This window comes from Pongo pygmaeus, chromosome 10 (assembly GCF_028885625.2).
Source record: "Pongo pygmaeus isolate AG05252 chromosome 10, NHGRI_mPonPyg2-v2.0_pri, whole genome shotgun sequence".
Classification (NCBI taxonomy): Eukaryota; Metazoa; Chordata; class Mammalia; order Primates; family Hominidae; genus Pongo; species Pongo pygmaeus.
In genome coordinates, this window is record NC_072383.2 from 27,727,357 (window position 1) to 27,746,474 (window position 19,118).

A 19,118-nucleotide genomic window follows, 5' to 3' on the forward strand; every position below is an offset into this window, starting at 1 on the left:
TACCTGGCAAATAAAATTTAAGAGAAAATGATGTTGCTCAGAGAAGCAACATGAGAATGACATCTGATCTGGTGATCACATGGCGGATGACCCCTATTCTAGATCCTGAGCTCCTATCATGGGGAATGAGAACCATCCCTCGAGAGGGTAAGTTTCACAGAGACATGGGATAGTCTGTGGCCTTCACCACCACATTAGCAGCACATATACCCATGCTGCGTGGCCAAGTGCCTGGCACGTACCAGGAGTTCAGTAATACTGAATCATTCATATCTCTGAACTCTCACTGCTTGAGAGAAACCCCAGTATTTTGTGTACCCTCAGAGGTAAACATAGTGCAGAAATGCTGGTCAAGGACTGCCTGTGTCACTTCCTCAAGTTCTGGATGGCAGTTAACACCCCTCCATCTTCCTTCCTCCATCCCTGACAATATGTTCCCAGTCCTCTCTATTTTGTGGGTGCAATTATGTAAAATAAAATTAGAAAATTCCATTGAAAAATATCTAAGGTTGAGGGTCTTGAAGCATAACACAGGAGCTGTACTTCCAGGGTTCATGTTCATTCCTGGGATAAGTAAAAAGGGAAGACAGAGAGAGAGAGAGAGAGAGAGAGAAATTCAAACACAGGCTTTTTGAGACAGATAATAATCACTTCATTTTCCATAGGGGGAAAAAAGTCAGAGTTGTCAGTTATTTTCAGAAATAATTTTATATTCAATTCCAAAACTGAGAAAATAATATAAATGTATTCAACTCTGCCAATAAGCTCTACCTTACTGACAGGCAGCTTTGAATGAATTTTGATGGGAGGTGGCTTTTCTGAAATTACTAAATTAAGATCAATAATTGTACCTTCATATTTCTTAGGCAAAGCCTTCTCTTTGCTATTAATACGATGTTTTTCACTCCAAAACAGCAGGGAAAGAAGCAAAGGAAATAAAAATGCATGCTCTCTAGTCAGTCCTAGTCCACCACCTTCCTTAGAATCATCTTGAGAGGTTAAGATAATCTCCAGCTATGACTGAAGAAGAGTGACTCGCACAGGATTCCAGCCAGCGATGGTGGAGAAACCATAATCTGAATTTTTATCTGTCCTTTTCTTCAAGGAATACCTTAATGCTTAGCAAGGGAGACTTTTTAAGTGAAGCCAAGTAAATTGCTGTGCATATGTAAGAGTGTTAGAAACAAAGAAACAGATTCACAAAAGGAAAAGTTAGATCAATAACAGGCAAATAAAAATTCCTATCTGCACATCAGAATCCATTTCCTGCCATAATTTAGCTCTGATATTTAATTGTCTATAGCCCATAAAAGTGGTCCAGTTGTTTCTGCTTCTGGCCTTTATTCATTTCCCCTAACAGGGTTGGAGGTGTGACTGAATATACAATAGTTGTTTTGAAATGTAAGTTTGCCAGGGAAAAAAATAGAGGTAAGAAGAGAGGAAGCTGAGAAACAGCTATTCCATTTGTTTGTATATTTAGAATTTTTTTCTAATTGACAGGGATGGAGGGAAGCAAACTTGGATTTTTTGTTCTTTTGTATTGTAAGATGTATATCTAAAAGGTTCTGAAACATATAGCTAAGGACTACTGAAAAGTGAATCCCATGAAGCCACCACCAAGAGCAGGAAATGGAATCCTGCAGGAGCCTTTCAAACCTTCAGGGAGTATAATTCCTCCCTCCCCTCTAAGAAGAAACACCATCCTGTTTTTTGTCACAATGACGTCCTTGCATTTCTTTATGGTTCTTCTAATTGCTTAAACGCCCCCAAAGAAATAGAGTTTGTTTTTGCTTGTTTTTGAATGTCACACATAGTATTACAGTGAATGTCTTTGTTGTGTCTAGTTTTCTTATTTTTTTTTTTTGTATTTCAAAATAAAAACTGTATTTTTGCTTTTCTTTTTTTTTTTAATTTTTGTTTTTGTACAAGATTCAATAGTTATCACATATTAACTTATACACACAACGGGATCAACCTCCTCCTCCATGTCGCTTCAAGTCCACATGTTCAGGCTATAGTCCCCAACATTATTTTCTGAGAAATATATTACCACAGTTTGATTTAAATATAGATACAGTATATAATACTTGTCTCTGGGAAAAATCAAATTTTAATATGCAAACGTTTATATAATACAGAAATGGAAAAAACTACAGTAGGCACACAACCTAACTATGACTTGTGGATGATGATTTCTATATACTCTCCTACTGTAAATGAATAGTTAAAAGTCTTAAGAAGATTTTATTTATATGTGCACTTGTGTTCACCTTATCCCATATACTGTACATGTCTATTGACAATCTGGGAATTTAAAGGTGCAGCCCTCAAGAGATTGTTAAATCACTAAAAAAAGGAAACAATTAGGCTCTATTGGACAAGAAAAACACTCACAAAATTTCCAATTTTAAATTTCATATCAGTAGGAAAGTACTAAAAATAATTTTCTGTATATACATATGGGTATATATATATATTGAATTACACATATGTCCCACATTATCAATACAATTCAAATGGAGACATTTTGGTGAGTTTTTTCATTAAATGATCACTATGTCAAAATTTAAAAATATTTTATTACATCATTAAAATAATTCATTTGCCATTTCAACAGCTTACACTGTTTTTTAAAATTTTTTAACTCTTCATAACTAAACTCCCTGATCCCCAGTGTTAAATCCCGTTTAAATTAAAACTTGGCGCTCTTTGTTACTCAGAAACTGATGGATAAAATCACATTTACTTCAAAATTCCATCAATCAAATACATTTTGTTACCTGATTTATCAGACAATGTTGTGTCTAGTTTTCACCCAATCCGTTTGTTAAATTTAGCCACGCCATTGCACATAGATGTAGTTCATTTATTTTCATCACAAAACTGTATTCTATTGTATGAAAATAACACAATTTTCATCCTCTATTCAACTGGTGATGGACATTTGGATGGTTTTCCATTTGGGGTTATTTCAAACAAAGCTGAACATTCTTGAACGTGTGTCCTGGTACACATGTGGAGGAGAGTCTTTTGGACAGATGTTCAAGAATGTTCAGCCTGGGAGTGGAATTGGTGAGTCACGGGGTGTTTGCCTCTTTAATTTTGCTAGTTACTGCCAAACTATTTTCCAAGGTGCATACATCAATTATCATCTCACCAGCTGTGTATGAGAGCTCCAATGTCTGAATACCTGGGAAATTGGCAAATAGATTTTTCTTGTTTAAATTAAAAGGCATGTTGTAGATCATGAAGAGAGGAAATACAGAAGATGCTTGTGCTTAGGCATACTGCAAAGCATATGGACTTTAAACCACACGATTGAATCCCCCCTTAGTATTAACTATGCAGCTTTACCTTGTTTGCTTACCTTCCTCAGTTTTCCTTTATGTAAAACAGGAATACCTATTTCAAGGCTATTTGAAGGATTAGATAAAATACATTTACAGTGCCCAACCTAGTAACTGACACAAAGCAGGCATGCAATAATCGTTAGCTGTCAATATCATTCTCTTTCTTACTTATTTCCAAAACCAGAGCTGAAGAATCAAGGTTCCAGTTTCTCTGAACAAGCTATGAGGGCAGAGAACTACACCCTGCAGATTTTTTTTCTGGTTTTACATATCTGTTTATTTTGTGGTACCAGAGCTGAGAAATGCATCTTGAATAAATAAGATCAGAGAAACACAAACCTTCCTTTAGGTCCTTTAGAACTCTAAATCCAAATATCAAATCATGCACAGCAAAAGGTATTGCAAATCTCTCACAAAGGATTTAAAAAAGAATGACCAGAAAGTAACTTAAAACAACTATTTTCAAGCAAAGCTAAAATGGGACAAGTAAATATTCCAACAGATTTAAATTTGACAAATTTCATTCACTCACTATGATCAAGAGGAATAAGTTCCCTCCTCATTCAGAAGCAAGTGTGCTACCGAGATTGTTCCAAATATTCCCTTAGAGTCATTCATTCACATCAGGCTTCCTATAACAATTGACAACTGACTCTTGATTATTTAAGACCCATTTAAAGAGTTACTCACCTCCTTTCATTCTGAGTTATTGTGCCATTTTCTAGCTTTTTAACTGTGGTCGCTAGTACTTTATTGGCATCATTGGCAAAGTCTAAGTCTCGAACTTCAGACAGTGGAACAGACACAATTGCGAACGCTTCTTTATCTTCTTTGGTTTGGCACGTTCCAATCTGAAATGTGTTTTTCCATTAAGGTTAGTTTTATAAACAACTATACAATATTCTTTGAAGACTAACACATTTAGTACTGTTTAAGAAATATAAGACAAGAACAGATCATCCGAACACAGTAACTCCCACATGCATCATCCACTACGAAAGGCTGCAGGGACACAGAGATTTCCTGTGCCCACTTCCTGCCCTGTTCCCAAAGCCCCACCAGAAACTTCTCCCTTTCACACTTGCCCTCTGCTTCAGTTTCGACAGAGTAGAGAAAAGGCACTCCCAGATTCTACTCCTCCATCCATATGCTGCTATCATTCTTTTTGGTGTCTCTGTAGCATCCTCCTGAATCACAGCTTTGCTGCCTCCAACCCATTTAGATCGGCTACCTAAGCAACTGGCAGACATGCATGCTTGATGAAATTAATTGCAATGATCTCTAATGGAGTATAAGGAACATGTCACACAGCATTCCTATCCTAATCCTATTCTCATGGCATTTGGCTGAAAATTAAACTATCTTCAGTGACATTTACCTTTAACATAACAGGCCTCTCTTCATCTGTGTCTATGGGGATACTAGTACTGGTTACCCATGTGTTGGTGCATAAATGCCTTAACCGAACATATGAGTTCCTAAAAGCAAAACAATATAAAAAAACAAATTATAAAAAATTAGCACACTTACATATTGACATCTTTAACAGTTTTATATATTATATGAACATAAATATATATTAACTAGTAATTGACTCAAGATCCCTCTGCTTTAAGGGGAAATTCTGAATTATAGACTATTTCAAAGCATGCAGCATTTTTACCTAGGTAGTAGTTCTCAAAGTGTGGTCCCTAGACCAGTGGCATCAGCATTGCCTGGGAGCTTGTTAGAAATACAAATTCTGAAACTTCATCTCCATCGACTGAATCAGAAACTTTGGGGGTGTGGCCCAACAACGAGTGGTTTAATAGGTTCTCCAGCCAGTTCTGATGCATGCTAAACTAAGAATATTGATCAAATAGCCAACTCAGCTAACACTGCTGGCAGACAGTAGTGTACTCTGTGTAGTTTAATTATCTGCATGTGAAAGTATTAATGTACAATCAATCCTCATTATTTATGGCTTCTGTACTTGTGAATTCTCCTGTTCACCAAAATTTATTTGTAGCCCCCAAATCAATATTCAAGGAGCTTTTGTGGTCATTCCAGGACATATATAGAGTGGCAAAAATTTAAGTGGCCCAGTAGGCACATTTCCAAGCTGAAATGGAACAAGGTGATGCTCTGCCTTCTTGTCTCAGCTCTCATGCTATAAACAAGTGTCCTTTTTGTGGTCTATTTAGTGCCATGTTTTTCACATTTCACAATAAGATGGCCCCCACGTGAGGTGTAGAAGTGCCGTCTAGTGTTCCTAAAGCACAAGAAGGCTGTGATGTGCCTTACAAAGAAAATACTTGTGCTAGATGAGCTTCGTTCATGCATGAGTTATAATGCTGTTGACCACAAGTTCAATGTTAATGAATCAGCAACGTATATTAAATAAGGTGTATTTAAACAGAAGCACACATAGAATAAGGCTATGTATTTGTCAACAAAAATGTTGTGACCAGAAGCTTACAGGAACCTAACTCTATATTTCCCCTAGGAACAATGGTTCAGTATTTGCTAATTCCATGTACCACGAATTTTAAAAGTTGACTAGATATGAACTGTGAGGGAGTGCCTAAGAAAGGACACCTAGAACTTCATCCTACTCAAGTATTACCATTTTTAGTAAATCTTTTATAATCTTTTGTTATTTCTTTAACAAACGTGTATAGTGTCTAATAAAAGAGAAGCACAGTAAGTACTCTGCCTTCAAGTTGCTTACAGATCAGTGTAAAGATAAGGCATAAATACATCTTAAAACATAAGGTAAAAAGCATTAGGGCCAAGAAAAGAAAACCAAATAAAATGCCAAGGGCCTCAGGCAAAGAGATTCATTCAACAACCTGGTTCTGCTCCTTTATAAAAGTAGATAAAATACAAACTGAGCTTCACATATCTAAAATAGCAGTTCTCCAATCTTTGTTCAAATAACTAGAAATTCTGAAATGCCTCTGTTTTATCACTTGGCATCTTCTGCATTGAATTACACAGCAGATGTAATTTGTATTCAGTTGTCATCAGGTTCCCAGGTGATTTAGTACAGAATAAAGTTTAAGCAGCATTGGACTATAAAGTCTGAGAAACACTGTACTCCACAGTGGAATACAGTGGAATCACTTGGGTAATAAATGCTTTAAAAAGAGTAAAGCCTGCTCCCCACCTGTAAGACTCTGATTTCATTGGTCTCAGTGTGGCCAGGGCATGGTGAGGTGTCAACACTACCCAGGTGATTCTAATTTACAGTCAACTTGAGAACCACTGTTCTAATTCAGTCTCTAGTTCCTGATCTGTAAGGGTTACTGCCAGTATTCAATAAGACAATATTTATTAAGAACTTGACACAGGACTTAGTACATAAAAAGTGCTCAAGAGTTATATTATAATAGTAGTTACTAAGCATTAATTAATGTTGGCTTGAATACAATTAATGACAGATGAATCGATGTTAATACAAAATTCTGCACTACACTGAATAGGGCTTCCCCAGTTCTGAAAAGTAATAGATTAATGATTCCATATAAAGGGAGGCTCGGTGGCTCTCATCGTGGTTCTATACACTTTCTAGTAAGAACCTTTTATCATTTCCTTAAGCAAGTTCTCTTGGTTAGAGTTCAAGAAGGACTCCCTTTTTGCTGACTTAAATCTAAAATAAGTAAAGTCATAGTAAGGACTGATTAAGGTCCCAGTCCTGGGAGGAGAAAGCCAGAGACCTGGGTCAGGTAAAACCAGAGAGGATCTCTTTACAGGCTTATATTGATGGAAAAAAAAAGAGTGAGAGATGGACTCATATAAGGTATGAAATTCAGCAACATTTCTCATGAATGAGAATAGCCATAAAACACCCTGGGAAGCTCTACCAGCAATGTTTCTCAATAGTGTTATTATAGTAACTTTTTACCCTCCCTGGAGGAAACCCACACAATGTCTGCCTTTTTGCATAGGTGCCTTCAGCTTCACCACTGCCATCTGCCTAAGCCAAGCACAATACTGCTCTATCAAGGCCAATTTAGAGCCGTCCCACTAACCCTAATAATATGGGCAAGACTCCTCGATGCATCTAGAGAGTGCATCATAGCCTTATGGTTGAAAGATGGACAGTTGTAGACAAAAAAGCTTGACTAAACTAGTCAAATTCAGCCTAGGCATGGTGGCTCATGCCTGTAATCTCAGCATTTTGAGAAGCTGAGGTGGGTGGATCCCTCAAGCCCAGGAGTTCAAGACCAGCCTGTGCAATATGGCAAAATATCATCTCTACAAAAATATACAAAAATTAGCAGAGCATGGTGGTGCATGCCTATAGTCCCAGCTACTCAGGAGACTGAGGTGGGAGGATCACCTGAGTACCAGAGGTAGAGGATGCAGTGAGCCATGATTGTGCCTCTGCACTACACCCTGGACAACAGAGTGAGATCCTGTCTCAAAAAAGACAAATAAATGAAAAGTAAAATAAAATGGTCAAATTCAAGCAAAAGAATGTAAGATATTGTCTTACCTTAAATTCTGGCAATCTCATTTCCAATCCCACAACCCCTCCCTCATTTATGTCTAATTACTCTGGCCTTCTCACTGGTCCTTAAAAACACCCAGTAAATTTCAACATTTTTCATTTCGTGTTCCTGCTGCTTGAAATGTTCCTCCCAGGAAGAGAGGACTTGATTCCTTAATTCATTCAGATCGTTATTCAAACGTACTAACTCAGAGAGGCCACAGTTGAACACTCCTACCTAATAGAACTCTCCATACCCTCCGTTTTTTCTTCAAAGCACTTTTATTACCTGACCTTATATTAATATTTTATGTCTATTGTTTTGTTTACTGCCTGTCTCCCCCACTTGAATGTGAGAATATAACCAGTTTGTTCACTGTTGTCTTCCCAATGCCAAGGGCAATGCCTGGAATGTAATAGATGTTCAATAGATATTTGTTGACTGAATGACTACATAAACGAACAAATGGATGAATGAAATGGGAAATCTGACATAATAAAAATAAATGATAAATATATAAATAGAAATGCTTTTATATTATTTTTCACTTTAGTAACCAAAGGCCGTACAAGTAATAAGAATAAATGATTCTTATAAATTTTTCAGAGTTTCTTTGGTCCTGCACATTTTAATTATTAATAAGAATAAAACAAACTATGTTAACCTCCTCACAGAAGAGGTACAATGTTTTACACATTTTTTCTTCATTTATGTTTGCTCCCTTGATATCATAAAATATATTAATAGTATTATTTTCATTCCTCACCTACTGGTATAATTATTCAAAGAAACATCTTTTAACCATAATTTTTTTTTACCTTGGAACCAGGCAGTCAGCTCTCTGAAGAGTTGTGGCATCTAGTTCAAAAAGGGATGCAATGTCATTGCCATGCGGGACTGAAACCAAAGTATACATGATCTTCTCTCCTGCCTGGCGCTTTTTCCGTGAAGTTGGAGGGTCTCCATCTCTCTGTTGAGGAAGTACAAGGTTATTTACTTTTATCACGTTTCTTGCTAAACTCTCCAATTAATCAGGTGATAAGGTTTAAATGTGCATGTTATTTCTTCCTTGGATTGGAGAGGTGTCTATTTCACATCATCCAGAAACACTAGCTCTAGCCCAACAGCCATTGAGGTAATTACTGTCAACAGTGATGAGTCCCACACTCCTGGGGTGGGGTGGCTTGATCTGCCCACATCATTAAGGCACTAACGGTACCAATAGTTATGGACCCTTCCCTCGTTCTCTTAAACCTATTTACAAAGTAGTAATTTTAACCATTCCACAGTTAAAACAAACACAGAGAAGAGCCTGTGTGTTGACTCATCTAGATGTCTGAAGTTAAAGTAAGCATGGCAGTGTGCAGGAGTTCATACCTAACCCCCCAGGCATAATAATACTTGGAGAGGAGCAGAATCAACAGCAATATTCCCATTCACTACCTGCTTACTCCCCTAGGTTCAAGAACATACTGTAATTGCATAAGAAATAAAATAAAAGGAGATCTCCACACACAGAAGCCTTCATAGTGATGTGAAACTTGGTCAATGCTTCCAGCACACCCTACCATTTTAAGCAGAAACCAACACAAGATTAATGAGTATGTGTTTTTACTTGAACTTCCCCAAGTCCCAGTACCCCATGGAAGAACTGGTTGCACTAGAAACCAAAAGAAGGGATGCAATATAAGCTTGGTAGTTAGTAGATAAAAATAGTGACTTACACATATTTATTAAAACAGGTGAAATTTGAAAATGAGAGTGGAAGAGAGAAAGACAGACAGAAACACTGTCACTGTACTTTCACAGGAAGGTGAATGAAACTGAGGGAAGGAAGGGATGCTCAAAAGGCAAATGCAAGCAGCCTATATCCATGGACAAGCGTTTCTTTAATGGCTGCTGTAACAACAAGATATTACCCCTGATCATCCCAGAACATTCACCTGGAGTCCCCACTCCCTCCCAGAGATTGTTAATATCATTTTACTTAGATCAAAAAGCCTTGCAGTTTCGTTTCTGGCCTCTTCTATAAATGGAGCACAAATTGGGAGCACCGTTGAAATGGGAATGGGCAGAGGGAACTGCCAGGGTTCCTAAACAGGAGCAGGATTGTTATCTACTAAAGCCCTCACAGCCTCGCAGCACCAGGTAGCTCCTGTCATCTTTGACTTCTGTGTCTTCCACAGAGACCAAAATTCAGAGTTAAATGAAAGCAGGGGTTCAGCAAACTCCACAAAGGGTGACCTCATAACAGTAGTTTCTTATTTGTAAATATAAACTCTGTTTATTGACTAGAAAAGGGCATACTTAGCATACTATACATCATAAGGGAGTATGGGCATGTAGGAAGGAAGAAAATGCAGAAACAGTGAGCAAATAACACTTCTGAATTTTTTTCTAAGACAAGGTCTCACTCTGTTGCCCAGGCTGGAGTGCAGTGGTACAACCAAGGCTCACTATTGTCTCGCTCTCCAGGGCTCAAGAGATCCTCCCACCTCAGCCTTCTGGGTAGCTGGTACTACAGACATGTGCCACCACACTGGCTACTTTTTTTAATTGTTGTACTAACTGGACCTCACTATGTTGCTGAGGCTGGTCTTGAACTCTTGAGCTCAAGCGATCCTCCCTGCTTGGACTCCCAAAGGCTGAGATTACAGGCATGGGTCACTGCACCTAGCTGATATTTCTGAATTTATACAAAGCTTCTCACAATACCAAAGCCATTCCTTTGGTTGTTCTCATTAATCCCACAACAAAAAATTTAAGAGAGAGAAAGGTAAGCATTATAATTTCCATTGAGCAAAGAGATGAGTGCAGTTACCCAAAAAAGATGAAAGATGAGGGAAGGGGAAAAAGAAAGAGGTGGAAGAAGGAGAAGCAGAGGAAGAAGAAGGAGAAGGAAAAGAGGGAAAGAAGGAAGGAGAGGAGGTGGGGAGAAAGAATGGAGAACAAGAGGGGAGCAGTGGATGGTGGTAATGAATGCTCAGCCCCAAATTCAACTGATGAGGGCGTGAATCCAAGCAAACCCAAGCCAGAGGCCAGGTCTGAGGCCTTTAAATACGAGTCACTCCTCTAAGAGTAAATAAAAACTCATGGCTAAGACCCTCCCCCAAGTCTTCTCAAAAAGTTATCTTGGGTCTTGGGACCCACATTCACGGTGATTTGCATGAAGGATGAGGAAGACTAAGAATTGGAGACAAAACATATGAGGGGGAAAACCACCCTCTCATCCCTCAAGAAGAAAGTCTAAACGTCTTTAAATAACCCAATAATGAGAGTAGTCTGTCCAGACAAATGAGTTCGAAGAGATGCCTGGAACAATGGCCTTAATAGCTTAGGATCATGGAATCTCTTCTCAAATAATCTCTACTAGTAGTTAGCAGCTAACCTCTAGTGGTAGTTGGCAGCTACTCAAGTGAAATTCTATTGAAATTTACTCCCTCGGTTTTAATTAGTCTCTTTAAAACTTTAGACGCACTTTTACAGTTTTATCCTGCATTGTGATTCCCACAATGGGTTGTGAGCATGAGCCTTAAAAAAAAAGGAGAGCGAGCTAGTTCGAAAGGAAAGGTAGGAACAGGGGAAAAAGAAGAAAAGGGAAGTGAGTGTGGTACACTAGAAGAAAAACAGGGAGAGAGCCAAGATGGCCGAATAGGAACAGCTCCGGTCTACAGCTCCCATCATGAGCGACGCGGAAGATGGGTGATTTCTGCATTTTGATCTGAGGTACTGGGTTCATCTCACTAGGGAGTGCCAGACAGTAGGCACAGGACAGTAGGTGCAGCGCACCGTGTGCGAGCCGAAGCAGGGCGAGGCATTGCCTCGCTCGGGAAGCGTGAGGGGTCAGGGAGTTCCCTTTCCTAGTCAAAGAAAGGGGTGACAGACAGCACCTGGAAAATCGGGTCACTCCCACCCTAATACTGTGCTTTTCCGATGGGCTTAAAAAACGGCGCACCAGGAGATTATATCCCGCACCTGGCTCAGAGGGTCCTATGCCCACGGAGTCTCGCTGATTGCTAGCACAGAAGTCTGAGATCAAACTGCAGGGCGGCAGCGAGGATGGGGGGGGTGGCGCCCGCCATTGCCCAGGCTTGCTTAGGTAAACAAAGCAGGTGGGAAGCTCGAACTGGGTGGAGCCCACCACAGCTCAAGGAGGCCTGCCTGCCTCTGTAGGCTCCACCTCTGGGGACAGGACACAGACAAACAAAAAGACAGCAGTAACCTCTGCAGACTTAAATGTCCCTGTCTGACAGCTTTGAGGAGAACGGTGGTTCTCCCAGCACGCAGTTGGAGATCTGAGAACAGGCAGACTGCCTCCTCAAGTGGGTCCCTGACCCCTGATCCCCAAGCAGCCTGACTGGGAGGCACCCCCCAGTAGCGGCAGACTGACACCTCACACGGCCGGGTACTCCTCTGAAACAAAACTTCCAGAGGAACGATCAGACAGCAGCATTCGCGGCTCACGAAAATCCGCTGTTCTGCAGCCACTGCCGCTGATAGCCAGGCAAACAGGGTCTGGAGTGGACCTCTAGCAAACTCCAACAGACCTGCAGCTGAGGTTCCTGTCTGTTAGAAGGAAAACTAACAAACAGAAAGGACATCCACACCAAAAACACATCTGTACATCACGATCATCAAAGACCAAAAGTAGATAAAACCAAAAGATGGGGAAAAAACAGAGCAGAAAAACTGGAAACTCTAAAAAGCAGAGCGCCTCTCCTCCTCCAAAGGAACGCAGTTCCTCACCAGCAGCGGAACAAAGCTGGATGGAGAATGACTTTGACGAGTTAAGAGAAGAAGGCTTCAGACGATCAAACTACTACGAGCTACAGGAGGAAATTCAAACCAAAGGCAAAGAAGTTAAAAACTTTGAAAAAACTTTAGACGAATGTATAACTAGAATAACCAATACAGAGAAGTGCTTAAAGGAGCTGATGGAGCTGAAAACCAAGGCTCGAGAACTACGTGAAGAATGCAGAAGCCTCAGGAGTCGATGCAATCAACTGGAAGAAAGAGTATCAGTGATGGAAGATGAAATGAATGAAATGAAGTGAGAAAGGAAGTTTAGAGAAAAAAGAATAAAAAGAAACGAACAAAGCCTCCAAGAAATATGAGACTATGTGAAAAGACCAAATCTACATCTGATTGCTGTACCTTAAAGTGACGGGGAGAATGGAACCAAGCTGGAAAACATTCTGCAGGATATTATCCGGGAGAACTTCCCCAATCTAGCAAAGCAGGCCAACATTCAGATTCAGGAAATACAGAGAACACCACAGAGATACTCCTCGAGAAGAGCAACTCCAAGACACATAATTGTTAGATTCACCAAAGTTGAAATGAAGGAAAAAATGTTAAGGTCAGCCAGAGAGAAAGTTCGGGTTACCCACAAAGGGAAGCCCATCGGACTAACAGCGGATCTCTCGGCAGAAACTCTACAAGCCAGAAGAGAGTGGGGGCCAATATTCAACATTCTTAAAGAAAAGAATTTTCAACCCAGAATTTCATATCCAGCCAAACTAAGCTTCATAAGTGAAGGAGAAATAAAATACTTTACAGACAAGCAAACGCTGAGAAATTTTGTCACCACCAGGCCTGCCCTAAGAGAGCTCCTGAAGGAAGCCCTAAACATAGAAAGGAACAACTGGTACCGGATACTGCAAAATCATGCCAAATTGTAAAGACCATCGAGGCTAGGAAGAAACTGCATCAACTAACGAGCAAAATAACCAGCTAACATCATAATGACAGGATCAAATTCACACATAACAATATTAACTTTAAATGTAAATGGACTCAATGCTCCAATTAAAAGACACAGACTGGTAAATTGGATAAAGACTCAAGACCCATCAGTGTGCTGTATTCAGGAAACCCATCTCACGTGCAGAGACACATATAGGCTCAAAATAAAAGGATGGAGGAAGATCTACCAATCAAATGGAAAACAAAAAAAGGCAGGGGTTGCAATCCTAGTCTCTGATAAAACAGACTTTAAACCAACAAAGATCAAAAGAGACAAAGAAGGCCATTACATAATGGTAAAGGGATCAATACAACAAGAAGAGCTAACTGTCCTAAATATATATGCACCCAATACAGGAGCATCCAGATTCATAAAGCAAGTCCTGAGTAACCTACAAAGAGACTTAGACTCCCTCACAATAATAATGGGAGACTTTAACACACCACTGTCAACATTAGACAGATCAACGAGACAGAAAGTTAACAAGGATATCCAGGAATTGAACTCAGCTCTGCACCAAGCAGACCTAATAGACATCTACAGAACTCTCCACCCCAAATCAACAGAATATACATTTTTTTCAGCACCACACCACACCTATTCCAAAATTGACCACATAGTTGGAAGTAAAGCTCTCCTCAGCAGATGTAAAAGAACAGAAATTATAACAAACTGTCTCTCAGACCACAGTGCAATCAAACTAGAATTCAGGATTAAGAAACTCACTCAAAACCGCTCAACTACATGGAAACTGAACAACCTGCTCCTGAATGACTACTGGCTACATAACGAAATGAAGGCAGAAATAAAGATGTTCTTTGAAACCAACGAGAACAAAGACACAACATACCAGAATCTCTGGGACACATTCAAAGCAGTGTGTAGAGGGAAATTTATAGCACTAAATGCCCACAAGAGAAAGCAGGAAAGATCCAAAATTGACACCCTAACATCACAATTAAAAGAACTAGAAAAGCAAGAGCAAACACATTCAAAAGCTAGCAGAAGGCAAGAAATAACTAAAATCAGAGCAGAACTGAAGGAAATAGAGACACAAAAAACCCTTCAAAAAATTAATGAATCCAGGAGCTGGTTTTTTGAAAGGATCAACAAAATTAATAGACCGCTAGCAAGACTAATAAAGAAGAAAAGAGAGAAGAATCAAATAGACGCAATAAAAGATGATACAGGGGATATCACCACCAATCCCACAGAAATACAAACTACCATCAGAGAATACTACAAACACCTCTACCCAAATAAACTAGAAAATCTAGAAGAAATGGATAAATTCCTCGACACATACACTCTCCCAAGACTAAACAAGGAAGAAGTTGAATCTCTGAATAGACCAATAACAGGATCTGAAATTGTGGCAATAATCAATAGCTTACCAACCAAAAAGAGTCCAGGACCAGATGGATTCACAGCCTAATTCTACCAGAGGTACAAGGAGGAACTGGTACCATTCCTTCTGAAACTATTCCAATCAATAGAAAAAGAGGGAATCCGCCCTAACTCATTTTATGAGGCCAGCATCATCCTGATACCAAAGCCAGGCAGAGACACAACTAAAAAAGAGAATTTTAGACGAATATCCCTGATGAACATTGATGCAAAAATCCTCAATAAAATACTGGCAAACAGAATCCAGCAGCACATCAAAAAGCTTATCCACCATGATCAAGTGGGCTCCACCCCTGGGAGGCAAGGCTGGTTCAATATAGGCAAATCAATAAATGTAATCCAGCATATAAACAGAACCAAAGACAAAAACCACATGATTATCTCAATAGATGCAGAAAAGGCCTTTGACAAAATTCAACAACCTTCATGCTAAAAACTCTCAATAAATTAGGTATTGATGGGACGTATCTCAAAATAATAAGAGCTATCTGTGACAAATATCATACTGAATGGGCAAAAACTGGAAGCATTCCCTTTGAAAACTGGCACAAGACAGGGATGCCCTCTCTCACCACTCCTATTCAACATAGTGTTGGAAGTTCTGGCCAGGGCAATTAGGCAGGAGAAGGAAATAAAGGGTATTCAGTTAGGAAAAGAGGAATTCAAATTGTCCCTGTTTGCAGATGACATGATTGTATATCTAGAAAACCCCATTGTCTCAGCCCAAAATCTCTTTAAGCTGATAAGTAACTTCAGCAAAGTCTCAGGATACAAAATCAATGTACAAAAATCACAAGCATTCTTATACACCAATAACAGACAAACAGAGAGCCAAATCATGAGTGAACTCCCATTCACAACTGCTTCAAAGAGAATAAAATACTTAGGAATCCAACTTACAAGGGACGTGAAGGACCTCTTCAAGGAGAACTACAAACCACTGCTCAGTGAAATAAAAGAGGATACAAACAAATGGAAGAACATTCCATGCTCATGGGTAGGAAGAATCAATATCCTGAAAATGGCCATACTGCCCAAGGTAATTTATAGATTCAATGCCACCCATCAAGCTACCAATGACTTTCTTCACAGAATTGGAAAAAACTACTTTAAAGTTCATATGGAACTAAAAAAGAGCCCGCATCGCCAAGTCAATCCTAAGCCAAAAGAACAAAGCTGGAGGCATCACGCTACCTGACTTCAAACTATACTACAAGGCTACAGTAATCAAAACAGCCTGGTACTGGTACCAAAACAGAGATCTAGATCAATGGAACAGAACAGAGCCCTCAGAAATAATGCCACATATCTACAACTATCTGATCTTTGACAAACCTGACAAAAACAAGAAATGGGGAAAGGATTCCCTATTTAATAAATGGTGCTGGGAAAACTGGCTAGCCATATGTAGAAAGCTGAAACTGGATCCCTTCCTCACACCTTACACAAAAATTCATTCAAGATGGATTAAAGACTTAAACATTAGACCTGAAACCATAAAAACCCTAGAAGAAAACCTAGACATTACCATTCAGGACACAGGCATGGGCAAGGACTTCATGTCGAAAACACCAAAAGCAATGGCAACAAAAGCCAAAATTGACAAATGGGATCTAATTAAACTAAAGAGCTTCTGCACAGCAAAAGAAACTACCATCAGAGTGAACAGGCAACCTACAGAATGGGAGAAAATTTTTGCAACCTACTCATCTGACAAAGGGCTAATATCCAGAATCTACAATGAACTCAAACAAATTTACAAGAAAAAAACAAACAACCCCATCAAAAAGTGGGCAAAGGACATGAGCAGACACTTCTCAAAAGAAGACATTTATGCAGCCAAAAAACACATGAAAATATGGTCACCGTCACTGGCCATTAGATAAATGCAAATCAAAACCACAATGAGATACCATCTCACACCAGTTAGAATGGCAATCATTAAAAAGTCAGGAAACAACAGGTGCTGGAGAGGATGTGGAGAAATAGGAACACTTTTACACTGTTGGTGGGACTGTAAACTAGTTCAGCCATTGTGAAAGTCAGTGTGGCGATTCCTCAGGGATGTAGAACTAGAAAAACCATTTGACTCAGCCATCCCATTACTGGGTATATACCCAAAGGACTATAAATCATGCTGCTATAAAGACACATGCACATGTATGTTTATTGCGGCATTATTCACAATAGCAAAGACTTGGAACCAACCCAAATGTCCAACAATGATAGACTGGATTAAGAAAATGTGGCACATATACACCATGGAATACTATGCAGCCATAAAAAATGTCCCCTTTGTAGGGACATGGATGAAATTGGAAATCATCATTCTCAGTAAACTATCGCAAGGACAAAAAAACCAAACACCGCATGTTCTCACTCATAGGTGGGAAATGAACAATGAGAACACATGGACACAGGAAGGGGAACATCACACTCTGGGGACTGTTGTGGGGTGGGGGGAGCGGGGAGGGATAGCATTAGGAGATATACCTAATGCTAAATGACGAGTTAATGGGTACAGCACACCAGCATGGCACATGTATACATATGTAACTAACCTGCACATTGTGCACATGTACCCTAAAACTTAAAGTATAATAATAATAAAATAAAAAATAAATAAATAAATAAAAAGAAGAAAAACAGGAGTGTGCAAGAAAAATGGCCTGTGGTCCAGTGTTACTGCAGATTCTTTTTATTGGCAGGGAAAGAAATGATGTTTAAAAATATGTGTAGCTTACTAAGGACTGAGTGCTATAAGTTAATACTATTAACCTATTTTTTAGATGAGAACACTGAGGCTTTAGGGGCCAAGTTTGCATAATTCTCATGTGGTGGAGCTGAATAGCAAATCCAGCTCTAGCTGACTCCACAGTCCTAACCTGTTAACTATTATGCTACAAGAGAGACCTTGATAACAGAAAACCATCAACTAAAAACCTGGAGAAGATAAACATAACAGACTCTACATGTTTGCCTTTTCTGCTGTACTTCTGTGACTGCCTGTTGCTGGGTTTGTTTGTTTGTTTGTTTGTTTATTTATTTATTTATTTATTCATTTTCAGATGGAGTCTCACTCTGTTGCCCAGGCTGGAGTGCAGTGGCGTGATCTTGGCTCACTGCAAGCTCCACCTCCCGGGTTCATGCCATTCTCCTGCCTCAGCCTCCCGAGTAGCTGGGACTACAGGTGCCCGCCACCACGCTCAGCTAATTTTTTGTATTTTTAGTAGAGACAGGGTTTCACCATGTTAGCCAAGATGGTCTCAATCTCCTGACCTTGTGATCCACCCGCCTCGGCCTCCCAAAGTGCTGGGATTACAGGTGTGAACCACTGCGTCCAGCCTTGCTGGGTTTATTTTTTTAAAAACAAAAGAAAACAAGATGCCGACAAAAGCCCAGGACCAGATGGCTTCACAGCTGAATTCTACCAAACATTTAAAGAACTAACATCAATCCTTCTTTAACTCTTCCAAAAAAAAAAAAAAAATGGAAGTAGAGAAGATACTACCAAACTCACTTTATGAGGCCATCATTACCCTAATACCAAAGCCAAACAAAGATATCACAAGAAAAAATCTATAGGCCAATATCTCTGATTAATATAGATGCAAAAATTTTCACCAAAATACCAGCAAACCAAATTCAACAACAGGTCAAAAAGTGTATACACCATGACAAAGTGGAATTTATTCCTAGGATGCAAAGTTGGCTTAAACATATGCAAAACTATCAATGTGATATATCATATTAACAGAATAAAACATAAAAACCACATAATCATCTCAATCAATGCCAGGAAAGCACTTGACAAAGTTCAACATCTTTTCATGATAAAAAAAAAAACTCTCAACAAAATAGGTGTAGAAGGAAATTTCAACATGATAAAGGCCATTTATTAAAAGCCCATAGCTGATATCATAGTCAATGGGGAAAACCTGAATGCTCTTCTTCCAAGACTTAGTACAAGGCAAGACTGCCCACTCTCACCATTTCTATTTAACACAGTACTGGAATTACTAGCAAGAGCACATAGACAAGAAAAAGAAATAAAAATTGGGAAAGAAGGAGTAAAATTATCCCTGTTTCAAGTGACATGATCTTATATGTAGAAATCCTAAAGACTCCACTAAAAACGAT

General features: G+C 39.3%; 1 protein-coding gene across 2 annotated transcripts in view; it reads right to left on the reverse strand.

The window, feature by feature from the left end:
- Positions 1-19,118, reverse strand: part of ITPR2 (inositol 1,4,5-trisphosphate receptor type 2) — a 512,913-nt gene that overhangs the window by 341,477 nt on the left and 152,318 nt on the right. For both annotated transcript variants that reach the window (XM_054443160.2, XM_054443161.2), the window contains exons 11-13: positions 8,644-8,795; positions 4,729-4,828; positions 4,041-4,201 (exon numbers count right to left, since the gene is read on the reverse strand). In XM_054443160.2, coding sequence (XP_054299135.1) covers positions 4,041-4,201; positions 4,729-4,828; positions 8,644-8,795 — 413 coding nt within the window. The remainder of the gene's footprint in view (positions 1-4,040; positions 4,202-4,728; positions 4,829-8,643; positions 8,796-19,118) is intronic.